Below are 19,578 nucleotides of genomic sequence, written 5' to 3' on the forward strand. Positions count from 1 at the left end.
AGCCACCCAGGCGCACCTCACTGTGGTGTCTCCTTACAAATTATGCAGAGAGGAAAAATCCTGAGGGGTGGTGCAATTTTTTCTAACCTCCTCCAGTAATCTGAAGAAAGGTGCCATTATTACAGCAAAATGGAAGTATGTAACAAGAGCATCTGCAACTACAAGGACCGTGAGCCAGGAGAGTACAGTGCTGACAGGATCATGAAATTATCATTCTCTAGGAGAATTTAAAAACAAATTTGGTACCTGTTTTTCTGGTTTGGCAGAGACTTAGTTTTGTCCCCAAAAGAATAGTTTCTAAACTTATAATTTTCAAGTTTATAAAAGAGCTAATATAATCACTGAAGTTATTTTGTAACTTTGCCCACTTATAAATGTTTGGAATTAGGACCAGAGTACAACTGATACTAAAATATTTGTTTTCTGTTTACACAATGGTAATACATCCGTGTAATATAAGAGATGATGGAAAAACATCTTGAGACCTGGATGTTAGCCACATATTTTGTACTGTTTTATGGCGTATAAACAAATCATGTACCGTTCTGTGTCTCTTCTCCTTCTGAAACATTGGACATGATATAACCACCACCCATCTTTTCAGACATACCCATAGTCACATACATTTTGTTTTATTAACATTTTCATGTCCGTACCCTCAACATAACCACACCCACAGGTTAACAGGGTAAGGACATGTGTCTTGAACATGTCTTGTTAATTTTTTAAATGTATAGATTTAATGCTTTGCTTCTTAATAACCTAGCTAGATTAAACTATATTTTAAATAACTGAATGTTTTGTTTCCAAGCAAATTTCTATTAAGGTGTTTCACCCTTTCCCAGGCATTAAGGTTGTTTATATACAGATCTACCTCCTTTATAATGTTGTAACCTGCTTTTTGGAATTCAGCAAAAGCATAGGGACTTTGTGAGGTGTCAGGCCCCTATCACACAGTATATTGGCTTCCAAACATCGACAAGAAAGATGTCCAGGAAAACATGGACAAGAATTAGTTTGTAAAGGAAAGGGAAGGGTGCACACAGATACCTGCTAATTAGCATGACTTTGTAGCAGCCCTATATAAATATAGTTTTTAGAAAAGTTCTGATTTGATGTGGCTAGTTTTTTTTTATGTTAATCCTATATCATAGTAAGTTTTGAAAATATGTGTCACTGAATTTTGAAATCATAGAGTCCTATGATAGAACCCTATGTAAATTTGAGTAGTATTTATTGCTCTTTGAGAAATAATCAAACTGCCTCAACTATGGGCTAATGAGAAAGAACTATATGCATCTGACCCTACAGATTGGCAGACATTGGCCTTCTGAAGAGAATAGTCTTTTTTTTTTTTAATGATTTCATTTATTTATTTGAGAGAGAGAATGTGTATGGGTGGGGAGGGAGGAAGAGAGGAGAGGGAGAAGCAGACTCCTTGCTGAGCGTGGAGCCCAATGCAGAACTAGATCTCATGACCCCGAGGTCACAACCTGAGGGGAAACCAAGAGTCAGATGCCCAATAGACAGAGCCACCCTGACACCCAACAATATTCTTTTTTATAAGAATTATATATATAAAAAAAGAAGATAGTAGGAAGGGAAAAATGAAGGGGGGGAATTGGAGGGGGAGATGAACCATGAGAGACTATGGACTCTGAGAAACAAACTGAGGGTTCTAGGGGGGAGGGGGGTGGGGGGATGGGTTAGCCTGGTGATGGGTATTAAAGAGGGCACGTTCTGCGTGGAGCACTGGGTGTTATATGCAAACAATGAATTATGGAACACTACATCAAAAACTAATGCTGTATGGTGATTAACATAATAAAAAATGATATATGGTGATTACATAACATAATAAAATAAAATAAAAAAAAAAGAATTAGGCCCATTCATTACTTTTAGGGAAAGTCTGAGCAGAACAAGGCAGCTTAGTATATAGTGATGGTGAGCTTTATAAACAAAGCAAAACATCTGCCTCCTTCTCACAATGCATGAGGTCATCTAAGTTAGCAACTGTACACATTTTTGCATGTTAAACCTATGAACAGTAGCGTATTTTTGTTGTTTTCTTTCTCTAATTGCAAATTGAACCAAATGAGCAACGTGGAAAAGGGGGAAGACACTTTCATTTAAAAGACGTACAGACTTGTAGCCTGAAGTCAGACCCTTGTGACTGTTTAAACCTCAAAGCAGTTCATTGTCCTTTGCCTCTTACAAATATGCACAGTTGTCAGAAGTTGCTAAAATGGGTGTGTTTCACCGGGTCTGGGAATCCCAGGCACTTGTCAGCAGTTCTAATTCCTTGACTTATTTTACTGGCCGCAATGACCCCTTTATATTAAAGGCACAAAAGTTGGTGATTTGAGGGCAATTAAAAGAAGCAGGTCATCGGGTCATTAGGAATCAGCCTTGGAGAAAAATAACACCTGTTTATTTCTTTTAAAGAACTAGAAGGAACCCCCCCCCCCCCCACGGAAGTGAGATTTGTTTAGACCCTCCCGGTGTTGGGGGTCGGAGAATATGGGCTGTGTTATGAATAATGCAGAGCAAAATGGAAGGAAATGCTAATCAAAAGAAAGTGGTAAGATCCTCAGCCAGGGGAAGGGAGTAAGAGGATGTCCTTGGAGTTAAGGTTCACTTACCATTTTGCCTTTCTTAAACCTCCATTTCCACTTAAGAGAAACTTTCTAGATAAATACAAAAGCAGTTTGTCAGAGATTGGAGAAATGTTTAAATAAGAAAATAAAACCTACTGTTAGGGTATTTGAGCCATTTTTGATGAAATCACATGAATATTTCGAGTTCATGAAGCCCAAACTGTATACAAGCACAAGCAACTAGAAGTACAGTCCCTGGGGCCAGGCCACCTTGGTTTGAGTCTCAGATCCAACATTAACTAGCTGGGTAATCTCTGGTAAATGAGGTAACTTCTCTCTGCCTCAATTTTCTCGGCTGTAAATGGAGTTAATGGTAATACCCAGATTATGCAGTTGTTGTCAGGATTAAAGAAGATACTGTATGTGAAGCACTTAGTGTGTTCAGTAAAATGCTGGCCATTATTGTTTTAGACTCTTTTTTCAGGAATATTTAGAGATAGCCAATTAAAATGTCTTTTACTATCAGGGTGCCTGGCTGGCTCAGTCAGTGGAGCATGGGGCTCTTGATCTTGGAGTTGTGAGTTCAAGTCCCACACTGGATGTAGAGATTACTTAAAAAATAAAATCTTTAAGAAATTGTCTTTCATTATCTTGTTGGAAATTCCTGAAATACTAGTTCAACTGTAATAGGCATAGAGTAGGTCAATGGTTAGACTCCACTGATAATACCTAGTAAAATATTTCCCAGAATGCAACTATGGGTACTAAGATGATCTACAATGTATTTGAAGTCGATCTCTGTTATTTGAGTAAGCAGTGAACAAATTTATTAAAATTTGGTCTAGTAAACTTGCTCTCACATTGTAAAATAAACAGCTTTTATGGTCTATTAGAAATGCACACATATAGTCATTTGAAAGACTCATAGGCCTAAATAAAATGCCTTGCTTTACTGCAGATTGCTTAATGAAGACCCCGTGGCTGTTCTGTTTGTTGCTGGACAATAAATATTTGCTAATTTAATAAAAAAATTTCTCGAAAGACAGAAGGGAAATTTCTGCTTGAAGTCTTGTTTTCTTTTAGCAGAGCAAATATTTGCCTTGGTTGAAGAAACAGTGTTTTGAGTTTCAGCTTTCCATTTTGGCAACTTAGAATGTATCATCATACTGTTTTTCACTGGATCCCTTTTTTTAAGGAGAGAGAGAAATAGATTTAAACTAATATTAACACTAACAGCCTGACTTTATTTATTAGGACTTTCGTGTAAATGCTAAAATTAGCCTGATCACAAACAAGTGGAGTGCTATGTCACTTTATTTTTTGGGGGGTCAGTAGAGGAAAAAAGTCCTTACTATTAAATTTTATTCAGATTATCTTGCAGCACTTGCACTCAGGTACAAAGGCCTGGACTGTTTTGCTCAGTTTTGTACTCTTTAAGTGAATCACATAATAAAGTTTTATTTTGAAGTTTTATTGTATATGGCTTGAAAGCTAATAATCCATGCAAAGAAGACCCTTGTACTTGTTTTTCATGAGGATTTCTTTTTCTACATCTGAAGCTCCCAAATTAGTTGAATTTTCTTTCTTTCTTTTTTTTTTTTTTACAATTTTATTTTTAAGTAATCTCTACCCCCAGAGTGGGGCTTGAACTCACAACCCTGAGACCAGGAGTCAAGCGCTCCACTGACAGAGCCAGCCAGGTGCCTCAAAATATTTTTTTTTCTTTTTCACGTTGATGAATTATTACTAATTAATGAGTAGTTCCATTTGAAATAAGTAACGTCGTAAAAATTATTGAGCCAGATTAAGATGGAATTTTTTTAAGAGGGAGAGGTAGGGAGAGAGAGAGAAGGGGAGAGAGAGAGAGAGAGAGGGGAATCTTAAGCAGGACTCCATGCCCAGTGTCCCTGAGATCATGACCTGAGCCAAAATCAAGAGTCAGACACTTAACCCACTGAACCATCCAAGTGCCGCAAGATAAAATTTTTCATGTGGTTTTCAAGATTCTTTCTGGAATCCATATTGTTCTGATTTGTCCCAGTAGCAGAAAAAAGTAATGAATGAATGAAAAAAACATTTATTAACACTACTGTCTGTGAAACCATGAGCCCCTTCAATAAGTTTTATGAAAAATGTGGCTTTGCTAAAAAAGAATGTATAATATTATGGGAAATACAGGAAAAATAAATAATTCTGTTTGAATATATACATGTACACAGTCGTTCTGGAAGTACTGCCCTTATAAGGGAGCTCACACACTCTGAGGACTAAAGCTCTGAATTTCTGTCTGGAACAACGTTCGTGTGTCAGTGATCCTCTTGAATGTGTGACACTTGAAGGAGAGTTCTAATCAGCAGGTAGGATAGTGTCTCTGCCGCCCAGACAATATCTTCGTCTTAAAGCAGCCTGACTTTCCATCGTTTTTTGGTAGATGTCGGTTTGTATTCAGATTTTGTTCAGGTAGCATGTCTAGAGGCTGTTCAGGAAAGGTCTCTTAAGCCCTGTCTTCCCTTTCAGATCTTTATGCAGTTGAGTTTTTAAAGGTAAATGTAAAACTATTATTTTTACCCCTATTATATTTCTGGCTTGGGCCCATTATTCAAATGATTATCTAAAATTTTTTTCTATCCTGAACTGTTGACTAAATGAAATTGACCTGCAAATAGCTTCAGTATTTATTTGTTTATTTGCACATTTATTTAACTCGTGTCGTAAAGGTGAAAGCAAATGGGGTCATGGTATATAGAAAAAAAAACTAACAATAATTTATAATATTATGTATTCTTCACTTGTATAATTTGTTAATTTTTCTTGTAAGATTGAAAGCATAACAACAGTACTCTCAATCAGTGCTATTCATGTTTGTGCCAGGTTATGACTGGCAGGTTATTTCCTTATAATGAGGGAAGTCCACTGATAAGCTTGGCAAATATTATTTAAAAATAAATTATGGCCCATGGTGATGAGGGTACAGCAAAACTCTGCTTGTGGGAGTATAAATTAGCACATCCTTTCTGAAGGGCACTTTGGCATAGCATATGCCTAAAAGAGAAAATGTGAACAGGAACTCACAGATGAGAGGTTATCTACACAGAACTTTTGTTGTTTTTGTTTTTAATTAACTTTTTAGAAGATAATTGTAGATTCACATGCAACTGTAAGAAATAATATAGAGATGATCCCATTGTGGGCAGTATTTTCCCCAGGGGTAACATTTAGCGAAATTATAGCACAGGATCACAAGCAGGATGCTGACATTGATGCAGTCAAGATACAGAACATTTCATCACCGCGACTACCTCATGCTGCCCTTTTGTAGTCTCCCACCTCTGTCCTCTCCTTAGCTCCTGGCAACGACAGATTTTTCCTGCTTTTCATTTCTAAAATGGTTGAGTACTTTTTAGCTACAGCCTCTTTCTCCTCTCCTTCTGGGACTCCAGTAATATGAATGTTAGGTCTTTTAATGTAGTTCCACAGGTCCCTGAGGTTCTGTTGATTTTTTTTTCCTCCAGTCTATTTTCTTTTATTCAGATTGGGTAATTTCTGTTCTGTCTTCTACTTCACTGACTCTTTCCTCTGTGCCCTTCATTGATCACATCCACTGAGCTTATTATTGTACATTTAAGTTTTAAAATTTCCGTTTGGTTCTTTATATAGCCTCTTTTCTTTGCTGATACTGTTTTATTGCTAAGGTCTTCTCTAATTTTTCATTCATTTCTGCTGTGTTTGAAATTGCTCAATGAAGCATTTTTTATCATAGCTGCTTTAAAATTGTTGTCAGACAGTGCTAACATCTCTGTCCTCTAGGGACTGGTGTCCCGTTGATTATCTTTGTTTAGTTCCATTGGAGGTCTTCTTGGTTCTTGCTATGAAGTTATGAGTTTTGGGTCTTAATTAAACTTTCTGTTTTGACTGGCTTCCTCTGGCACCACTGGCAGAAGAAGCCAGGGGTGCTACCAGGTGGAAGAGATCCAGGTTCCCCGCTCAGCCCCTCATGATACCTAATGGGGCGCTCCTCAGATCTGCTGGCTGGAAGTGGGAGTTGGTTGGACTTCAGCTCTCTGAGCAGCCTTTTCCACCACCTCGTTGAAGGTGACTACGTTAACCACTAAGCAGTGGTGAAAATCCTGACTCTCCACTAGGCCTTCCCTGACACCACCCTAGAGGAGACGGAGAGGGGCAATTCATTACTGCTTGTGGGGGGCTCCCCACATGATCTCCAAGACACTGTGGGCAGGAGCCTTGTTACTGGCCCGTGGGAACTAAAGTTCCAGCTCCCTGTGTGGTCTTCTCTGACATCCCCCTGCAGCAGTGTCATCAGCACCTTGTCCTCTTGGCTCATGAGGGTGACAATCTAGGCCTTTCTTGGCATGAGTGTGGGTGGGACCACAGCCTCTGTTCTGTGGTGTTTAGACAGAGTGGCTATTGTTTAAATGTTCTCTTGCTAGGGTGCCCCTTTCCTGGTCATTTGGCTGAGAGAGCAGCCTTTTCTTGGGGGTTTGTCTCTGCCTCTGGGTGTTTCTGGGTTGCATTTTCTCCAGTATCCAGTCTAGGATATGTGGGGCAAGAAGAAAACCTGGAGAACTCACCACCTCATTGTTCCTTGAGTGCCAGAACCCACAGAGGTTCTCTCTCTTCTCTCTCCTTCCAGTCTTCTTATGTGTGTTTTGTATGCAGTGTATGCATGTGTACACTGCCCAGGGTTTTTAGGTGTACCTACGAGGAACAGGGAAAAGTATATCTACACCATCTTCCCAGGAGTCTGCATAGTGTCGCAGAGTGTTTTACAAGAATGAATTATTTTCCAGTCTAGTTTCTTATCTCTACCCTTCTCTTTCCTCACTTAGTTACCCCCTACCCCCATCTAGATTTCCACATTCTCTTGAAAAATTAGAAGTTCTGGCAGTATTGGACTTGAATGCTCACAGTGTCTGTTTCCCATTAAGTCTTCCAACTGAGGCCACACCGTTAGTTACCATTTACCACTGGTGCTTGTGGGGGCACTTGCCCACTTTGCTCATTTACGGTAACTGCTTGCCCTGGGAGGCATTGGCTTCTGTCTGATGCAAGGTATCGAAAATATTCATGCTCTTTGACTTGGTAGTCAACTTCTAGGAATCTACCCTAAGGAACTAATTGGAGATGCCATCAGAGATTTCTGTTTATATGATAGCAGAAAATGCAGTGAGCATAAATAAAAATATCCAGGTATGCTAGAATAGAATGATGTTACTTAAAATTCACATTAAAAGACTATGACATGGGAAGTGTTCATAATAAATGAAAGAGCAGGATATGAAACTGTTTATACAATATTATACCGAGCTTTTATAAATTTTTTTCAACTTCTGGAATAAAATTCACTAAAATACCAACAGTATTAACTCCAGGTTTTAATTTTCTTCTGTATATTTTTCTGTACTTTATGAATTTCTGCCATGAATTGTTAAGATCAGGAAAATAAAACCTCTTAAAATATTTAAGAATACTCTTTGAAGTGGTTTTTGCTATTATTAAATGAGATGTAAAAAAAATTATACGTGAAATGTTTCGGGATATACTCTACATAAAGAAACATATTTTGCACATACGTTTATGCACACGTAATATGGTAAATAAATGTGAATATTTCATGAGTTTTGCTAGGAGACTTATATGTAGATAGTGGAATGCTGCCCACAAAATCATATGGATTAAAATGATGGATGCAATGATTGATCCAGCTGTTGACTTTTTGAGCTGTTCAATTTGAGTAGTACTCTTTTTTTTATTATTATGTTATGTTAATCACCATACCTTACATCATTAGTTTTTGATGTAATGTTCCATGATTCATTGTTTGTGTGTAACACCCAGTGCTCCATGCAGAACGTACCCTCCTTAATACCCATCACTGGGCTAACCCATCCCTTCACCCCCCTCCCCTCTAGAACCCTCAGTTTGTTTCTCAGAGTCCATAGTCTCTCATGTTCGTCTCCTCACTCCGATTTCCCCCCCTTCATTTTTCCCTTCCTACTATTTTCTTCTTCTTCTTTTTTAACATATAATGTATGATTTCTTTCAGAGGTAGAGGTCTGTGATTCAACAGTCTTACACAATTCACAGCACTCACCATTGCACATACCCTCCCCAGTGTCTATCACCCAGCCACCCCATCCCTCTCCCCCCACCACCGCTCCAGCAACCCTCAGTTTGTTTCTTGAGATTAAGAATTCCTCATATCAGTGAGATCATGTGATACATGTCTTTCTCTGACTGACTTATTTCGCTTAGCATAATACCCTCTAGTTCCATCCACGTCGTTGCAAATGGCAAGATTTCGGTTTTTCTTTTTTATGGCTACATAATATTCCATTACACACACACACACACACACACACACGCACGCACGCACGCACACACACCACATCTTCTTTATCCATTCATCTGTCAGTGGACATCTTGGCTCTTTCCATAGTTTGGCTATTGTGGACATTGCTGCTATAAACATTGGGGTGCACGTACCCCTTTGGATCACTGCATTTGTATCTTTGGGGTAAATACCCAGTAGTGCAATTGCTGGGTCGTACAGTAGCTCTATTTTCAACTTTTTGTGGAAGCTCCATACTGTTTTCCAGAGTGGCTGCACCAGCTTGCATTCCCACCAACAGTGTAGGAGGGTTCCCCTTTCTCTGCATACTCAACAACATCTGTCATTTTCTGACTTGTTAATTTTAGCCATTCTGACTGGTGTGAGGTGGTATCTCATTGAGGTTTGAAGGAAAAAATTCTTATGATTACCAAAAACAAGGCAACAGAGTTAGCTGTGCTAAAATCATTAATGCTGTGTTACGCATGCAGTGCCTTTTAAGAGCTTGTGTTTAAATACTCTGTGGGAAGTTCTCCTTTCTTTATGACTTTAGTCATCATCATAAACTATTTCAGGATGCCATGAAGAGATAAGCTCAAATTTTCCACTTGTGTGGTAATTAAGATATTTCAAAGAAATGTAGAGGGGTATTTTTCTGGCACCAGTGACAGGAACTTTCTGACCTAATTATTTATCTTTTGTTTAGTTTGACCAAGCAGCTGATGCCGAGTTATCCTGGATTACTGAAACCGAAAAGAAATTGATGTCTCTGGGTGACATCAGGCTTGAGCAAGACCAGACCTCTGCTCAGCTGCAGCTTCAAAAGGTGAAGAAGTGCATTTCCAATTATATCAGAATTATTTGTTAGTGTGGCCCCAAGTGTAGACAGTGTGCTTGCATGATTTACTTTGCAAGACCCCTCTAGTGTAACTTGGTATTTTTAACATCTTTGCCTGATTGTTTTCATTTTAGTGATACACTCTCTGTTTTTTTTATCTTTATTTTGGTAAATCACAGACATTCACCATGGAGATTTTGAGACACAAGGATATTATTGATGAACTTGTTAAATCTGGACATAAAATCATGGCCACATGCAGTGAAGAGGAAAAGCAATCAATGAAGGTAAAAGCTTGTCTGTGTGACTGGCGGTGAGACTCTTGAATAAATGGCCTGTGTTAAGCTCTCAATCCTAGAGGAGCACATTTCCTTTATCCACAGCTGCCATTTAGACAGCTAAATCATTAGTTTTAAATAAGACATTTTTCAAGCTTACGGAGTGACAGTAAAAGGAATGTTCCTTAAGGGAATTGCCCTGGGGACAATTTTTTTAAATAAAAAATTGCTAAAACTATTAAGGTTTGTGTCCTTGAATAACTGGCACACATTAAACATTCAATGTTAGCTGTATTACTGACATTATTATCAGTATAAATTGTTACTATGTATGTCAACTCTTGTTTAAATGCTTCAAAATATGTGGTTCTCTCTAATGCTGAAATTCATCCTGTGTAAAATTTCAGTAAGTTGTATAGGAAAAACAATGAGCTGAATAACTAAGGAAGCATCTAGCTTATGTATTTTTAATAATCCCTTTAAATTGATGAAAAACCAGCCACAAGTAAAAATGTTTAGTTCCATTCATATTCAGACATCTGAGCAGACTAAAGAAATTAATGTATATTAATGCTTCTGGTAGGAAAATACCCCACAGCAAAAAAATGACACAAATATCTGTGCCTAAGATCACATTTTAGAGTATACATTGCTTTTAAGGTATACATAGACAAAGTAATAGAGTATAACTGTATACTGATACTTCCTCTTCTATTTATTCTGGCAATTTACTTATTTATAACTTAACGTTTCCTTTATTATTTTTACAAGACCTTGATATGAAAAATATTGATAATGATGAAATAATTTCTGTGTCATTCTGTGGTTTATTAGATTACTATGGTGCTCTATCTTCTGCTGTTGGTTTATGATGTGAATTTATACCATAATCTAGATCACTGTGACCAGCCCACAAAATATAGTATATAGTATAATGTTCTACTCTGATTCTAATATGTGTAATTAATTTTGTTGACTAGCAGTTCCTCTTACAATTTCATTTGTGGAAGTTAGTCCTTGTTTTGGGCTAGAAAGTAATGTTAATGTTGCTAGACTCATATGAGACTTGTTTTCTAAGCTAGAAGACCTACAGGACCTAGAAGGATAGTTGAAGAATTTTGCTTATTATGTTTGGAAAGCTCAGTGTCTTATTCATACAAACTTGAGGCTATTTATTTGTTTGTTTATATTTTGGATTTTGTCACCTGATATTTGGAGGTGGGGGGAGGTTCTCTGTCATTAATCCCATGATTTTTGATGAAGACATAAAAATCCATTGTGTGAATATATCATAATTTATTAGCTTAATCTCCAATTACTGTATTTTTAAGATGTTTTCCACATTTTTGCTATTTTTTACACATATATGGGAAAAAGTTTTTTTTTATTGTGTTAAGAACACAACATTAGCATATAGTAGAATATTATTCAGCCTTAAAAATGAAGGAAATCCTGCCATGTGCAACAATATGAATGAACCTGAAGGATTTTTTTTTTTAAGTTTTATTTTTAAGTAATCAAGAGTCACATGCTTTCCTGACTAAGCCAGCCAGGTGCCCCTTGAGGGGTCTTTTTAAATTCTAATTAAAATGAACTTTTATACATAGAACTAGTTACAATCCAAATAGGCTTTAATGATTTATTCATTAACCATGTATTTGTTGAGCGCCTGCTTTGCTCTAGGCATATAGTGCGAGAAAAAACACTGTGGAGTACGTGTGCTCTTTGGCCTGCTTGGCCAGCTAAACACATTTCATTCTCTTACTTTCTAGAAAAAACTAGACAAGGTGTTGAAGAACTATGATGCCATCTGCCAGGTAAACTCAGAGAGGTATCTACAGCTAGAACGGGCACAGTCCCTGGTTAACCAGTTCTGGGAAACCTATGAAGAACTTTGGCCATGGCTGACAGAAACACAAAGAATCATCTCTCAACTTCCTGCCCCAGCCCTTGAATATGAAACTCTAAGACAACAGCAAGAAGAGCATCGGGTAAGCTTGATATTAAAGAGAGGGTTGTATTCCCCATTAGAAGAGAATCGTGATTATGATGGTGGTTTTTGGCATATGTGCTGCTGAAGCAAGCACTGTCGTGGTGGTTTTTTAATGCGGTTTGATGCCCTACCTTATTAGGAGATTTTGGCAATATCCTATTCTGGTCTGCACAGTTGCTTTCCTCAGAGTTGCTTACCTGTGTTCCAGAGTAGCAGTGAGCAGACTCATTGTGAATGTCATTAATTACATCACAGCTTTCCTAGAATATATGAAGTATAAACCATCCTGTACAAAAACTAAGTTCCTGCTTTAAAATGTTAGAGAAATAAGCTTTTGAAGTACTTCCCATTTAGGCATGTTGAATTGCTTTTAATTTACATATGTCGACTAAGTTTTACAATTCATATGGTATTGGTTGGAGCCATCTAGAATGTAAGCAAAGAGTAGAAATATATCAAAGCAGCATCATACAGACAAGACCACTGAGCTTGGAGGAAACAAACAATACAACAATATGTCAAAACACAAATAATGTAAAAGCTAGCTAAATGGAAAGGAAAAATGCTGAAGTACAAAGACAAGTTGTCTCTCCTTTGTTTTTCACTCTTTTGATGGTTTTTGCTCCTATAAGTATATATGAGTAAACTCTCTAGTGTATTTACATCTACAAATGCATCATGTTTTAAACATAAATAAAATGGTATGAAGCCCTCATTTCAGCAGTTACTTAAATATTAATATTGCCTAAAATTTTGCAAGGGTTTGAGAGAGGGCTCAAGACTATCAGAAAAGAATCTGGAGTTCTTGCTGTTTATGGTCTTACGAACCTAGTTTGTGTCTCCCAGATCCGTACAAATGGTACTCTGAGACTATTCGTGTGTGTGCGTGTGTGCATGCATGCATGCATGCATGCATAGAAAGTTTAACTTGGTATATTACATCATTGTTTGAAGGACGTGACACACTTCTTATTAGTTTTGTTTACTTTTTTAATCTACTGGCATTGAAGAATATCTCTAAGTATTTGTTTACAAGAGCTTTAGTCAACACTTTAATGCAAAATGGAAATTTTATTGAATTCTATCTACATCAGCAGAAGAAAGACTTAAAAATTATGCAGAATTGAATTTAATTTTAGTATAAAGATTTGTTTGTGGCAGAAATCCTGATGCCTATCCACTGAATAACTTCTAATATAAAATGTTCCATGGATTTCTTCTATTCTGAGGTGAGATTTGAGTAGCTATGTTTCTAGCATAATATCAGATAATGGAAAAGTTATTACTGAATTATTATTGAATTTCAAAACCGAGTTAATTTTCCCTTTTTAGCATAGTCTTTCAGCTCTCAAATTTACAGTTTCTTATATAAAGGAACTACAAAACTTTGTAACCCAGTCTTCAAATTATTCAATGAAATTTTTCATAATATTTATAGCCTTCTAGAACAGCGTTTCTTCTATAGCTCCACAGCTCATCTTCAGCTGTATTTGGGAAGATCTAGTTCATTCTAACTGGGAATGAGAAATGGCTCTAAGAGCCAGTTACTATATGGTAGATATGTTGAGGTCACACGCTAGAAGTATCTCTAGCGTGACCGGACTCTTATGGCACTATGTTGCCAAGAACCATTTTCTTACATATGGGGCAAAGGACATCTACTGGGCCCTTTCTCCACACATACACCCAAGTAGACGTGTAGTACTACTAGACATCTAAAAAAGGAATAGTCTAAAAATGGGTCATCTCAGTACGTCCCAAACTAAGGTACGTCCCATGGTGGTGCTGCACAAATGAGATCTACCTAGATGCTAGGCAACTCAGGAAATGTCAGCAGAGGTCTCTCATTTTATCTCATAGTCTCTTGATAACTCAAAGTGTAAGCTGGTTTTACAACCATGCCTTGTAGAGTATTGAAACCAGAACATGTGTACACATTCTTTTTTGTGAGATTGTCTATTAGCTGATACTACAATTACTATCTCCATTCTGTAAGGTAGCATGAATATATGATCTAATAATATGAAACAAAAATAAGAACATCTCAGTCTGGACCCCTCAGGAGATCCTAGATCCTAGACATGACCCTCCCATGTTCTTATGTGCAGCAGGTTATATTTGGATATAATATATCCTGTTATTATTTCTTTTATTTTCATTGAATTTATGTTTATTTACCTCTTTTTCAAGAGTTTTGAAACTACCTTCAGAAAAACTTCAAAAATGGTATTGGGGATTGTTGATGATGTAATGTACCAACTTCCTTAACGGTTTTCAAAATAATTTATATGACTGATTTTAGTGAGTACTTTAAATATAAATCTAGAGCTGTGTAGCCATCTTGGTGATTGTTCTTGATGAATCATAGAAATGAAACTATTTGCAGGAGAAGATTGGTAGCTTTTCTCTAGACTATCTTTCCTGAATATAATTTCTCTCAGAGAAATTTTTGTTGGGGGCTGGGTAGCAAAATTGGAGACATACCCTCTGGTCAGGGCAAGGAAATTCTGATTAAGGAACCTAATCACTAATGTGGTACAAATGGAAGGCTCCTTAGTTCTACAGGGAGGCTAGCCTCAGGGAAATCTGGAAGCAAAGATGGATGTGGCTTTGGATTTGGCCCATGAAAAACTGCTCAGTGGAGGCCCTGGGTTCCATGAAGTGTAGATTTGTCTCCCTAGAAGGACTGGGGCTCCACCTGGATTATACATACACTCATTAGTATAAATATCATTATATCTCTTGATTAGATGACATCATGCAAAATATGTCATATAGTTTTCTTTAAATGCACTTTACAAATAATACTCAGTATATAGCTGTGTCAATCAGTCTGATAGATTGATTACCCTGTAGTCTTATAAAATAAATACAGATAGATTCATTCATATGTATATATCATACATGTCATATATGTATATAGAATAGATTTATACTTAGGTATATATAATGTAATACATATGTACACATCTTGTATTGGTTTAAATATATATAATTACAATACCTTGTGGGTTTATATCCCCTTAACTTAGCTTTAGGTATAGTTTTTTTTCTCTCTGCATTATGTCTACCCTCTGCTGAGCTTCTTTCCTTTTCCTTCCTTCTCTTTCTTCCTTCCTCCATTTTAAATTTTTGCATACATCCTGAGTATACAGAAAGAGACACCAAGAGTTATAGCTTGGTCTCTATAGGTTGGGGATATAGTGATTTCATAATTCTTTTATGTAATATGACCCTTGTCCAAGTGTACCGCTCTTGATGGGAAATGCATAACGAACCGCGATTCATTATTTCACTCAACCAGCATTTTTGTGTCTTACCCTTAGAGAGACTTTGACATGACCAGACTGTTGTTTATTCTTTCTGTCAGGGCCATCTCTTGCTGGCAAAGAGCAGTATGGGCCATCCTATGGTAAATGCCTTGTGATGGGGAGGGTGTTTGGAGTTTCTTGCCAGCTGGATGCACTGGGCATGTAGACAGCTGTATTATGGAGGTGTGACCCCGAGATACTGAGAAGCTGTTTGGTTTGTTATAGCAACTGCGAGAGTTGATAGCCGAACACAAGCCTCATATAGATAAGATGAACAAAACTGGGCCACAGTTACTGGAATTGAGCCCAGGCGAAGGCTTTTCTATCCAAGAGAAGTACGTGGCAGCTGACACCCTTTACAGTCAAATTAAAGAGGATGTCAAAAAGCGAGCCGTGGCGTTGGATGAAGCTATTTCTCAGTCTACTCAGGTAATCATTTGCACCAGAAAGATGATTGAGCTCTTCCGAACAGAAGAGCATGGAAACACGTTTTCTTGGATCTCCTGATTAAATTTCAACCAAAATTACTTCACTATGTTAAATCTGAGTATGGATTTTTAGCCTCTCAGAGTGGTATTTGGCTGGTCCAGTCCTTGTATTTCTCTGTCTGCTTGTAGATACAATACAAAATAATTTTCAGTGACTTAAGAAACATACAGTGGTCATCACTGTCCAAATATTTAAGTAAGTGTCCATCCAGAGTAGAAAAGAATATTTGCCTTTGCGAGAGATAGAAGAAACTGTTATTATCATTATTAATGAGACACTCCCAAGAGGGCAATAAGAAGAAAGACTGCGTGGACTGAGTAAGAAGGAAAAAATATAAAGTTGGAAATTGATGTTTTTCTTTTTCGAAAATACTTTTTTTCAAGATGTTATAAATTTGAAATTACCTACAGGTTTTCCATTTTCAAAGTTGAGCTTTAATCATTAGATACACTGACATTAGAGTGGTCCATTTTCTGGAATCCTGAGTGGTGATTCCTTTAATATTGAGGATAGCGTAGAACCTGTGCCTGAGCGAGTTTTTATAACTTGCTTTATTGTCTGTGGTACCTTCCAGACAAAACTTTAAAATGCTTTCGTGAATCTGATTATGTGTTTGACCATGAATGAAATTCAGACTTCTGTTACAGTGTCAGGGAGGCTTTTGTTTTTGTTTCATTTTTTAACATTTTCCAGTTCAGGAAATGTATAACTTAAGTTCTCATCAAAAATGCTCTTGAGTCTTACACTTAATAATACAACTTTTTAGGATACCAAAGTAATGAGTAAAAAGAAAACAGTTTTGATAGAAAAACACACAGATTTTTGGACTTAATTTTTAAAATTCATTTGAATTGTGATAAAATGAAGCAATGGATAAGATGCTGATATCAGGTAGTCCATTTATATATTAACCTATACTGTTTCTGACAAATACACTCAATTGGGTAGATATATTAACAGAGGATCGAAGATTTAATTCTTGATTGGGAAATTAGATGTTTTTTTTTTTCATTTAAATTTCACTTTTGATATCACAGGTCTTTTCCCCATAAATTATCCCTTTGATTTACTTCTAGTTCCATGACAAGATAGACCAGATCCTTGAGAGCCTGGAACGCATCGTGGAGCGTTTGAGGCAGCCACCTTCGATCTCAGCTGAGGTGGAAAAGATTAAGGAGCAGATCAGTGAGAATAAGAACGTGTCAGTAGACATGGAGAAGCTACAGCCATTGTATGAAACTCTTAAAAAGCGCGGAGAGGAAATGATCGCAAGATCTGAGGGCACTGACAAAGACATATCTGCCAAAGGTAATAATTCCAGAATAAGGAAACAATAGAGCTTTACTTTTAAAATAATTCTAAATGTTCATGCTGTTTACTGACAGTCTAATTGCATAATAAAGTGCCAGATTTTAGAAAAGGTATTACCAGTGGGGTTGAAGGGCTATGTACATAAATCCCTCATTAATGTTTTCCTGTGTTTGTGGAATCGGTTACATACATAACGTGACATTATGCAAAAGCCATGTGTTCTCTGGGACTTTTAAACCAGATGTTTAAAAGATGATGCTAATAACACCAAACCTAGGGTTTTTTTTCCTTATTACTAATCATACACTACTTTACATAATGGGTACCCCAGAATGGGTGTTCCCATAGCCACAGAAATGGCAACCATGACCTTAGCCAGCCATCTTAAAGATAGGAGCTGGGCGGTCCAAAGGAAAAGCACACACATAGATTAGTGGAAGTTTATGATAAGAAACAAGCCCAAAATACATATCCTACATTGTTAAATTCCTAGAACTGGACAGACATTGTTATTCTTGACTTGGAGAGCTTATGTGGTTATGTCATTTTCTTTGGAATTAAGGTCAGCCTTGGTAAACTTGAAACTTAGGTCTACACTGAGCTTACTTGCCTTTGAGCGTCTACTTTTGTCAAAAAGAGCCTTGGTTCAGGAGGAGTAGGGTAGCCTGAGGTCTTGCCTTTGGAATATGCTGGGTTGGGCCTAGCGATACCCAGTAGACTGGGGTCAACCAAAATTAGATCCAGTTTTAGATACTTAGCAGATTGAATCACTGTTCTTATGTGAACTGAAACATTTGGCTTTGTTGCTTAAATGGCACTAACATACTGCCTTTTTGATACTATTTTGTGTCATAGCTGTTCAGGATAAGCTTGACCAAATGGTTTTCATTTGGGAGAATATACACACACTGGTGGAAGAAAGGGAAGCCAAACTACTGGATGTAATGGAATTAGCAGAAAAGTTCTGGTGTGATCACATGTCGTTGGTAGTAACCACTAAAGATACACAAGATTTCATCCGGGATCTAGAGGATCCTGGAATTGATCCCTCAGTAGTAAAACAGCAGCAAGAAGCAGCAGAGGTAAGCAGAAAATCTCCTTTAAAGTTAAAAAAAAAAAAAAAGTTGTGGTGTAATGAAACCTGGGTTCCTTTGGTAAATATTCAGAATTGCTCTATTAATATTTATATTTCATTCTGAAAGTGGAATGCCTGGTGATGTTGTAGGAGATAGGTTATACCCCAAAATTTCACTTAGTACGTATTTTAAAAGTTTCTATTCATCCCACTGCTTCTGCCTTATTTCAGGGCCTTGTTAGCTCCATTTTTGGCTTCTGAAGTCATCCAGAGTGGTAGCCCTACCTGCAGAGTCTCTTTCCTTCCCAGGCCTCCAGCCTTGCCATCAGTCTTCTCTTCAGATCTGATCTCACTGTATCGCTGCTTCAAACCCCTCAGAGGCATCCACTGCCTACTGTATCGAATCCAAACTCCCTCCAACAGTGGATGGGCCTCTCATAGCCTAGCATAGGCCAGCCTGTGTCTCCAAAGCCGTTTTGTCCTGAGGCTGCTTTATTAGAAAGTGGCTCCCCCAGCACTGCGGTGTGCTATTTCTAGTCTCTGTACCTTTGCACATTAGTTGCCTTGAGTGGAATGGCCCTATCTACTTTTATTTGTACCCCCAATGCCTAGTTTAGGGCTTGGTTTATGCTTATTAAGTGTTTCTCGAGTGAATGAATATATTCAGCCACAAAGGTAAAAGCAAAAGTAGAACACTGCATTCCCCCCCCTTTTTTTTGTAGTTTACAAGTCCTAAGGAAATGACATAAAATTTAATCCAGAGCTAGATTATCCTAAATCTACTAACAAGTATGCTAATTTGTATGCAGTTTTCAAACTCGTATTTTACTTACATCTGTTTTGTTGTTATTTTATTCTTTATGATCTACTCTTTGCAACTTTCAAATATACAACATAGTAGTATTACCTACAGTCACCATGCTTGTACATTATATTCTCATGACTTCTTTTTTAATAACTGGAACTTTGTACCTTTTCACCTTTTCACCCCCTTTGCCCATTTCTCCTTCCCCCATCCCCTGACTCCAGCAACCACCAATCTGTTCTCTGTATCTGGTTTTGTTGTGTGGGGAGTGGGTAGGGTTTTTTTAGATTTTTTTTTCAGACCACTTAACCTCTATTTTAAATGAATATTGCCAAACTGTTCTGTTTGGAACAAAAAGTATATTTCTACACTTTTCATTGTTACTAATATTTAAAGGAGCTTGTTCTGGTATTTGTTACATAGAATTAATTCTTTAAATATTGTTTTCATAATAAACATTTGATGTCTGTTACAAAGGATGCTGTTTTTTTCTTTAAAATATTTCTTCTTATTGAAAAAATTTAATGCA

General features: G+C 37.3%; 1 protein-coding gene across 12 annotated transcripts in view; it reads left to right on the plus strand.

Moving 5' to 3' along the window:
- Positions 1-19,578, plus strand: part of DST (dystonin) — a 478,002-nt gene that overhangs the window by 412,700 nt on the left and 45,724 nt on the right. For all 12 annotated transcript variants that reach the window (XM_088024332.1, XM_088024333.1, XM_088024335.1 and 9 more), the window contains 6 exons: positions 9,656-9,775; positions 9,967-10,074; positions 11,838-12,056; positions 15,595-15,798; positions 16,935-17,166; positions 18,025-18,251. In XM_088024332.1, coding sequence (XP_087880458.1) covers positions 9,656-9,775; positions 9,967-10,074; positions 11,838-12,056; positions 15,595-15,798; positions 16,935-17,166; positions 18,025-18,251 — 1,110 coding nt within the window. The remainder of the gene's footprint in view (positions 1-9,655; positions 9,776-9,966; positions 10,075-11,837; positions 12,057-15,594; positions 15,799-16,934; positions 17,167-18,024; positions 18,252-19,578) is intronic.

Source organism: Eumetopias jubatus, unplaced genomic scaffold (genome assembly GCF_037043125.1).
Source record: "Eumetopias jubatus isolate StellerSeaLion01/CBP00866 unplaced genomic scaffold, mEumJub1_p1.0 scaffold_6, whole genome shotgun sequence".
In the NCBI taxonomy this organism is placed as follows: Eukaryota; Metazoa; Chordata; class Mammalia; order Carnivora; family Otariidae; genus Eumetopias; species Eumetopias jubatus.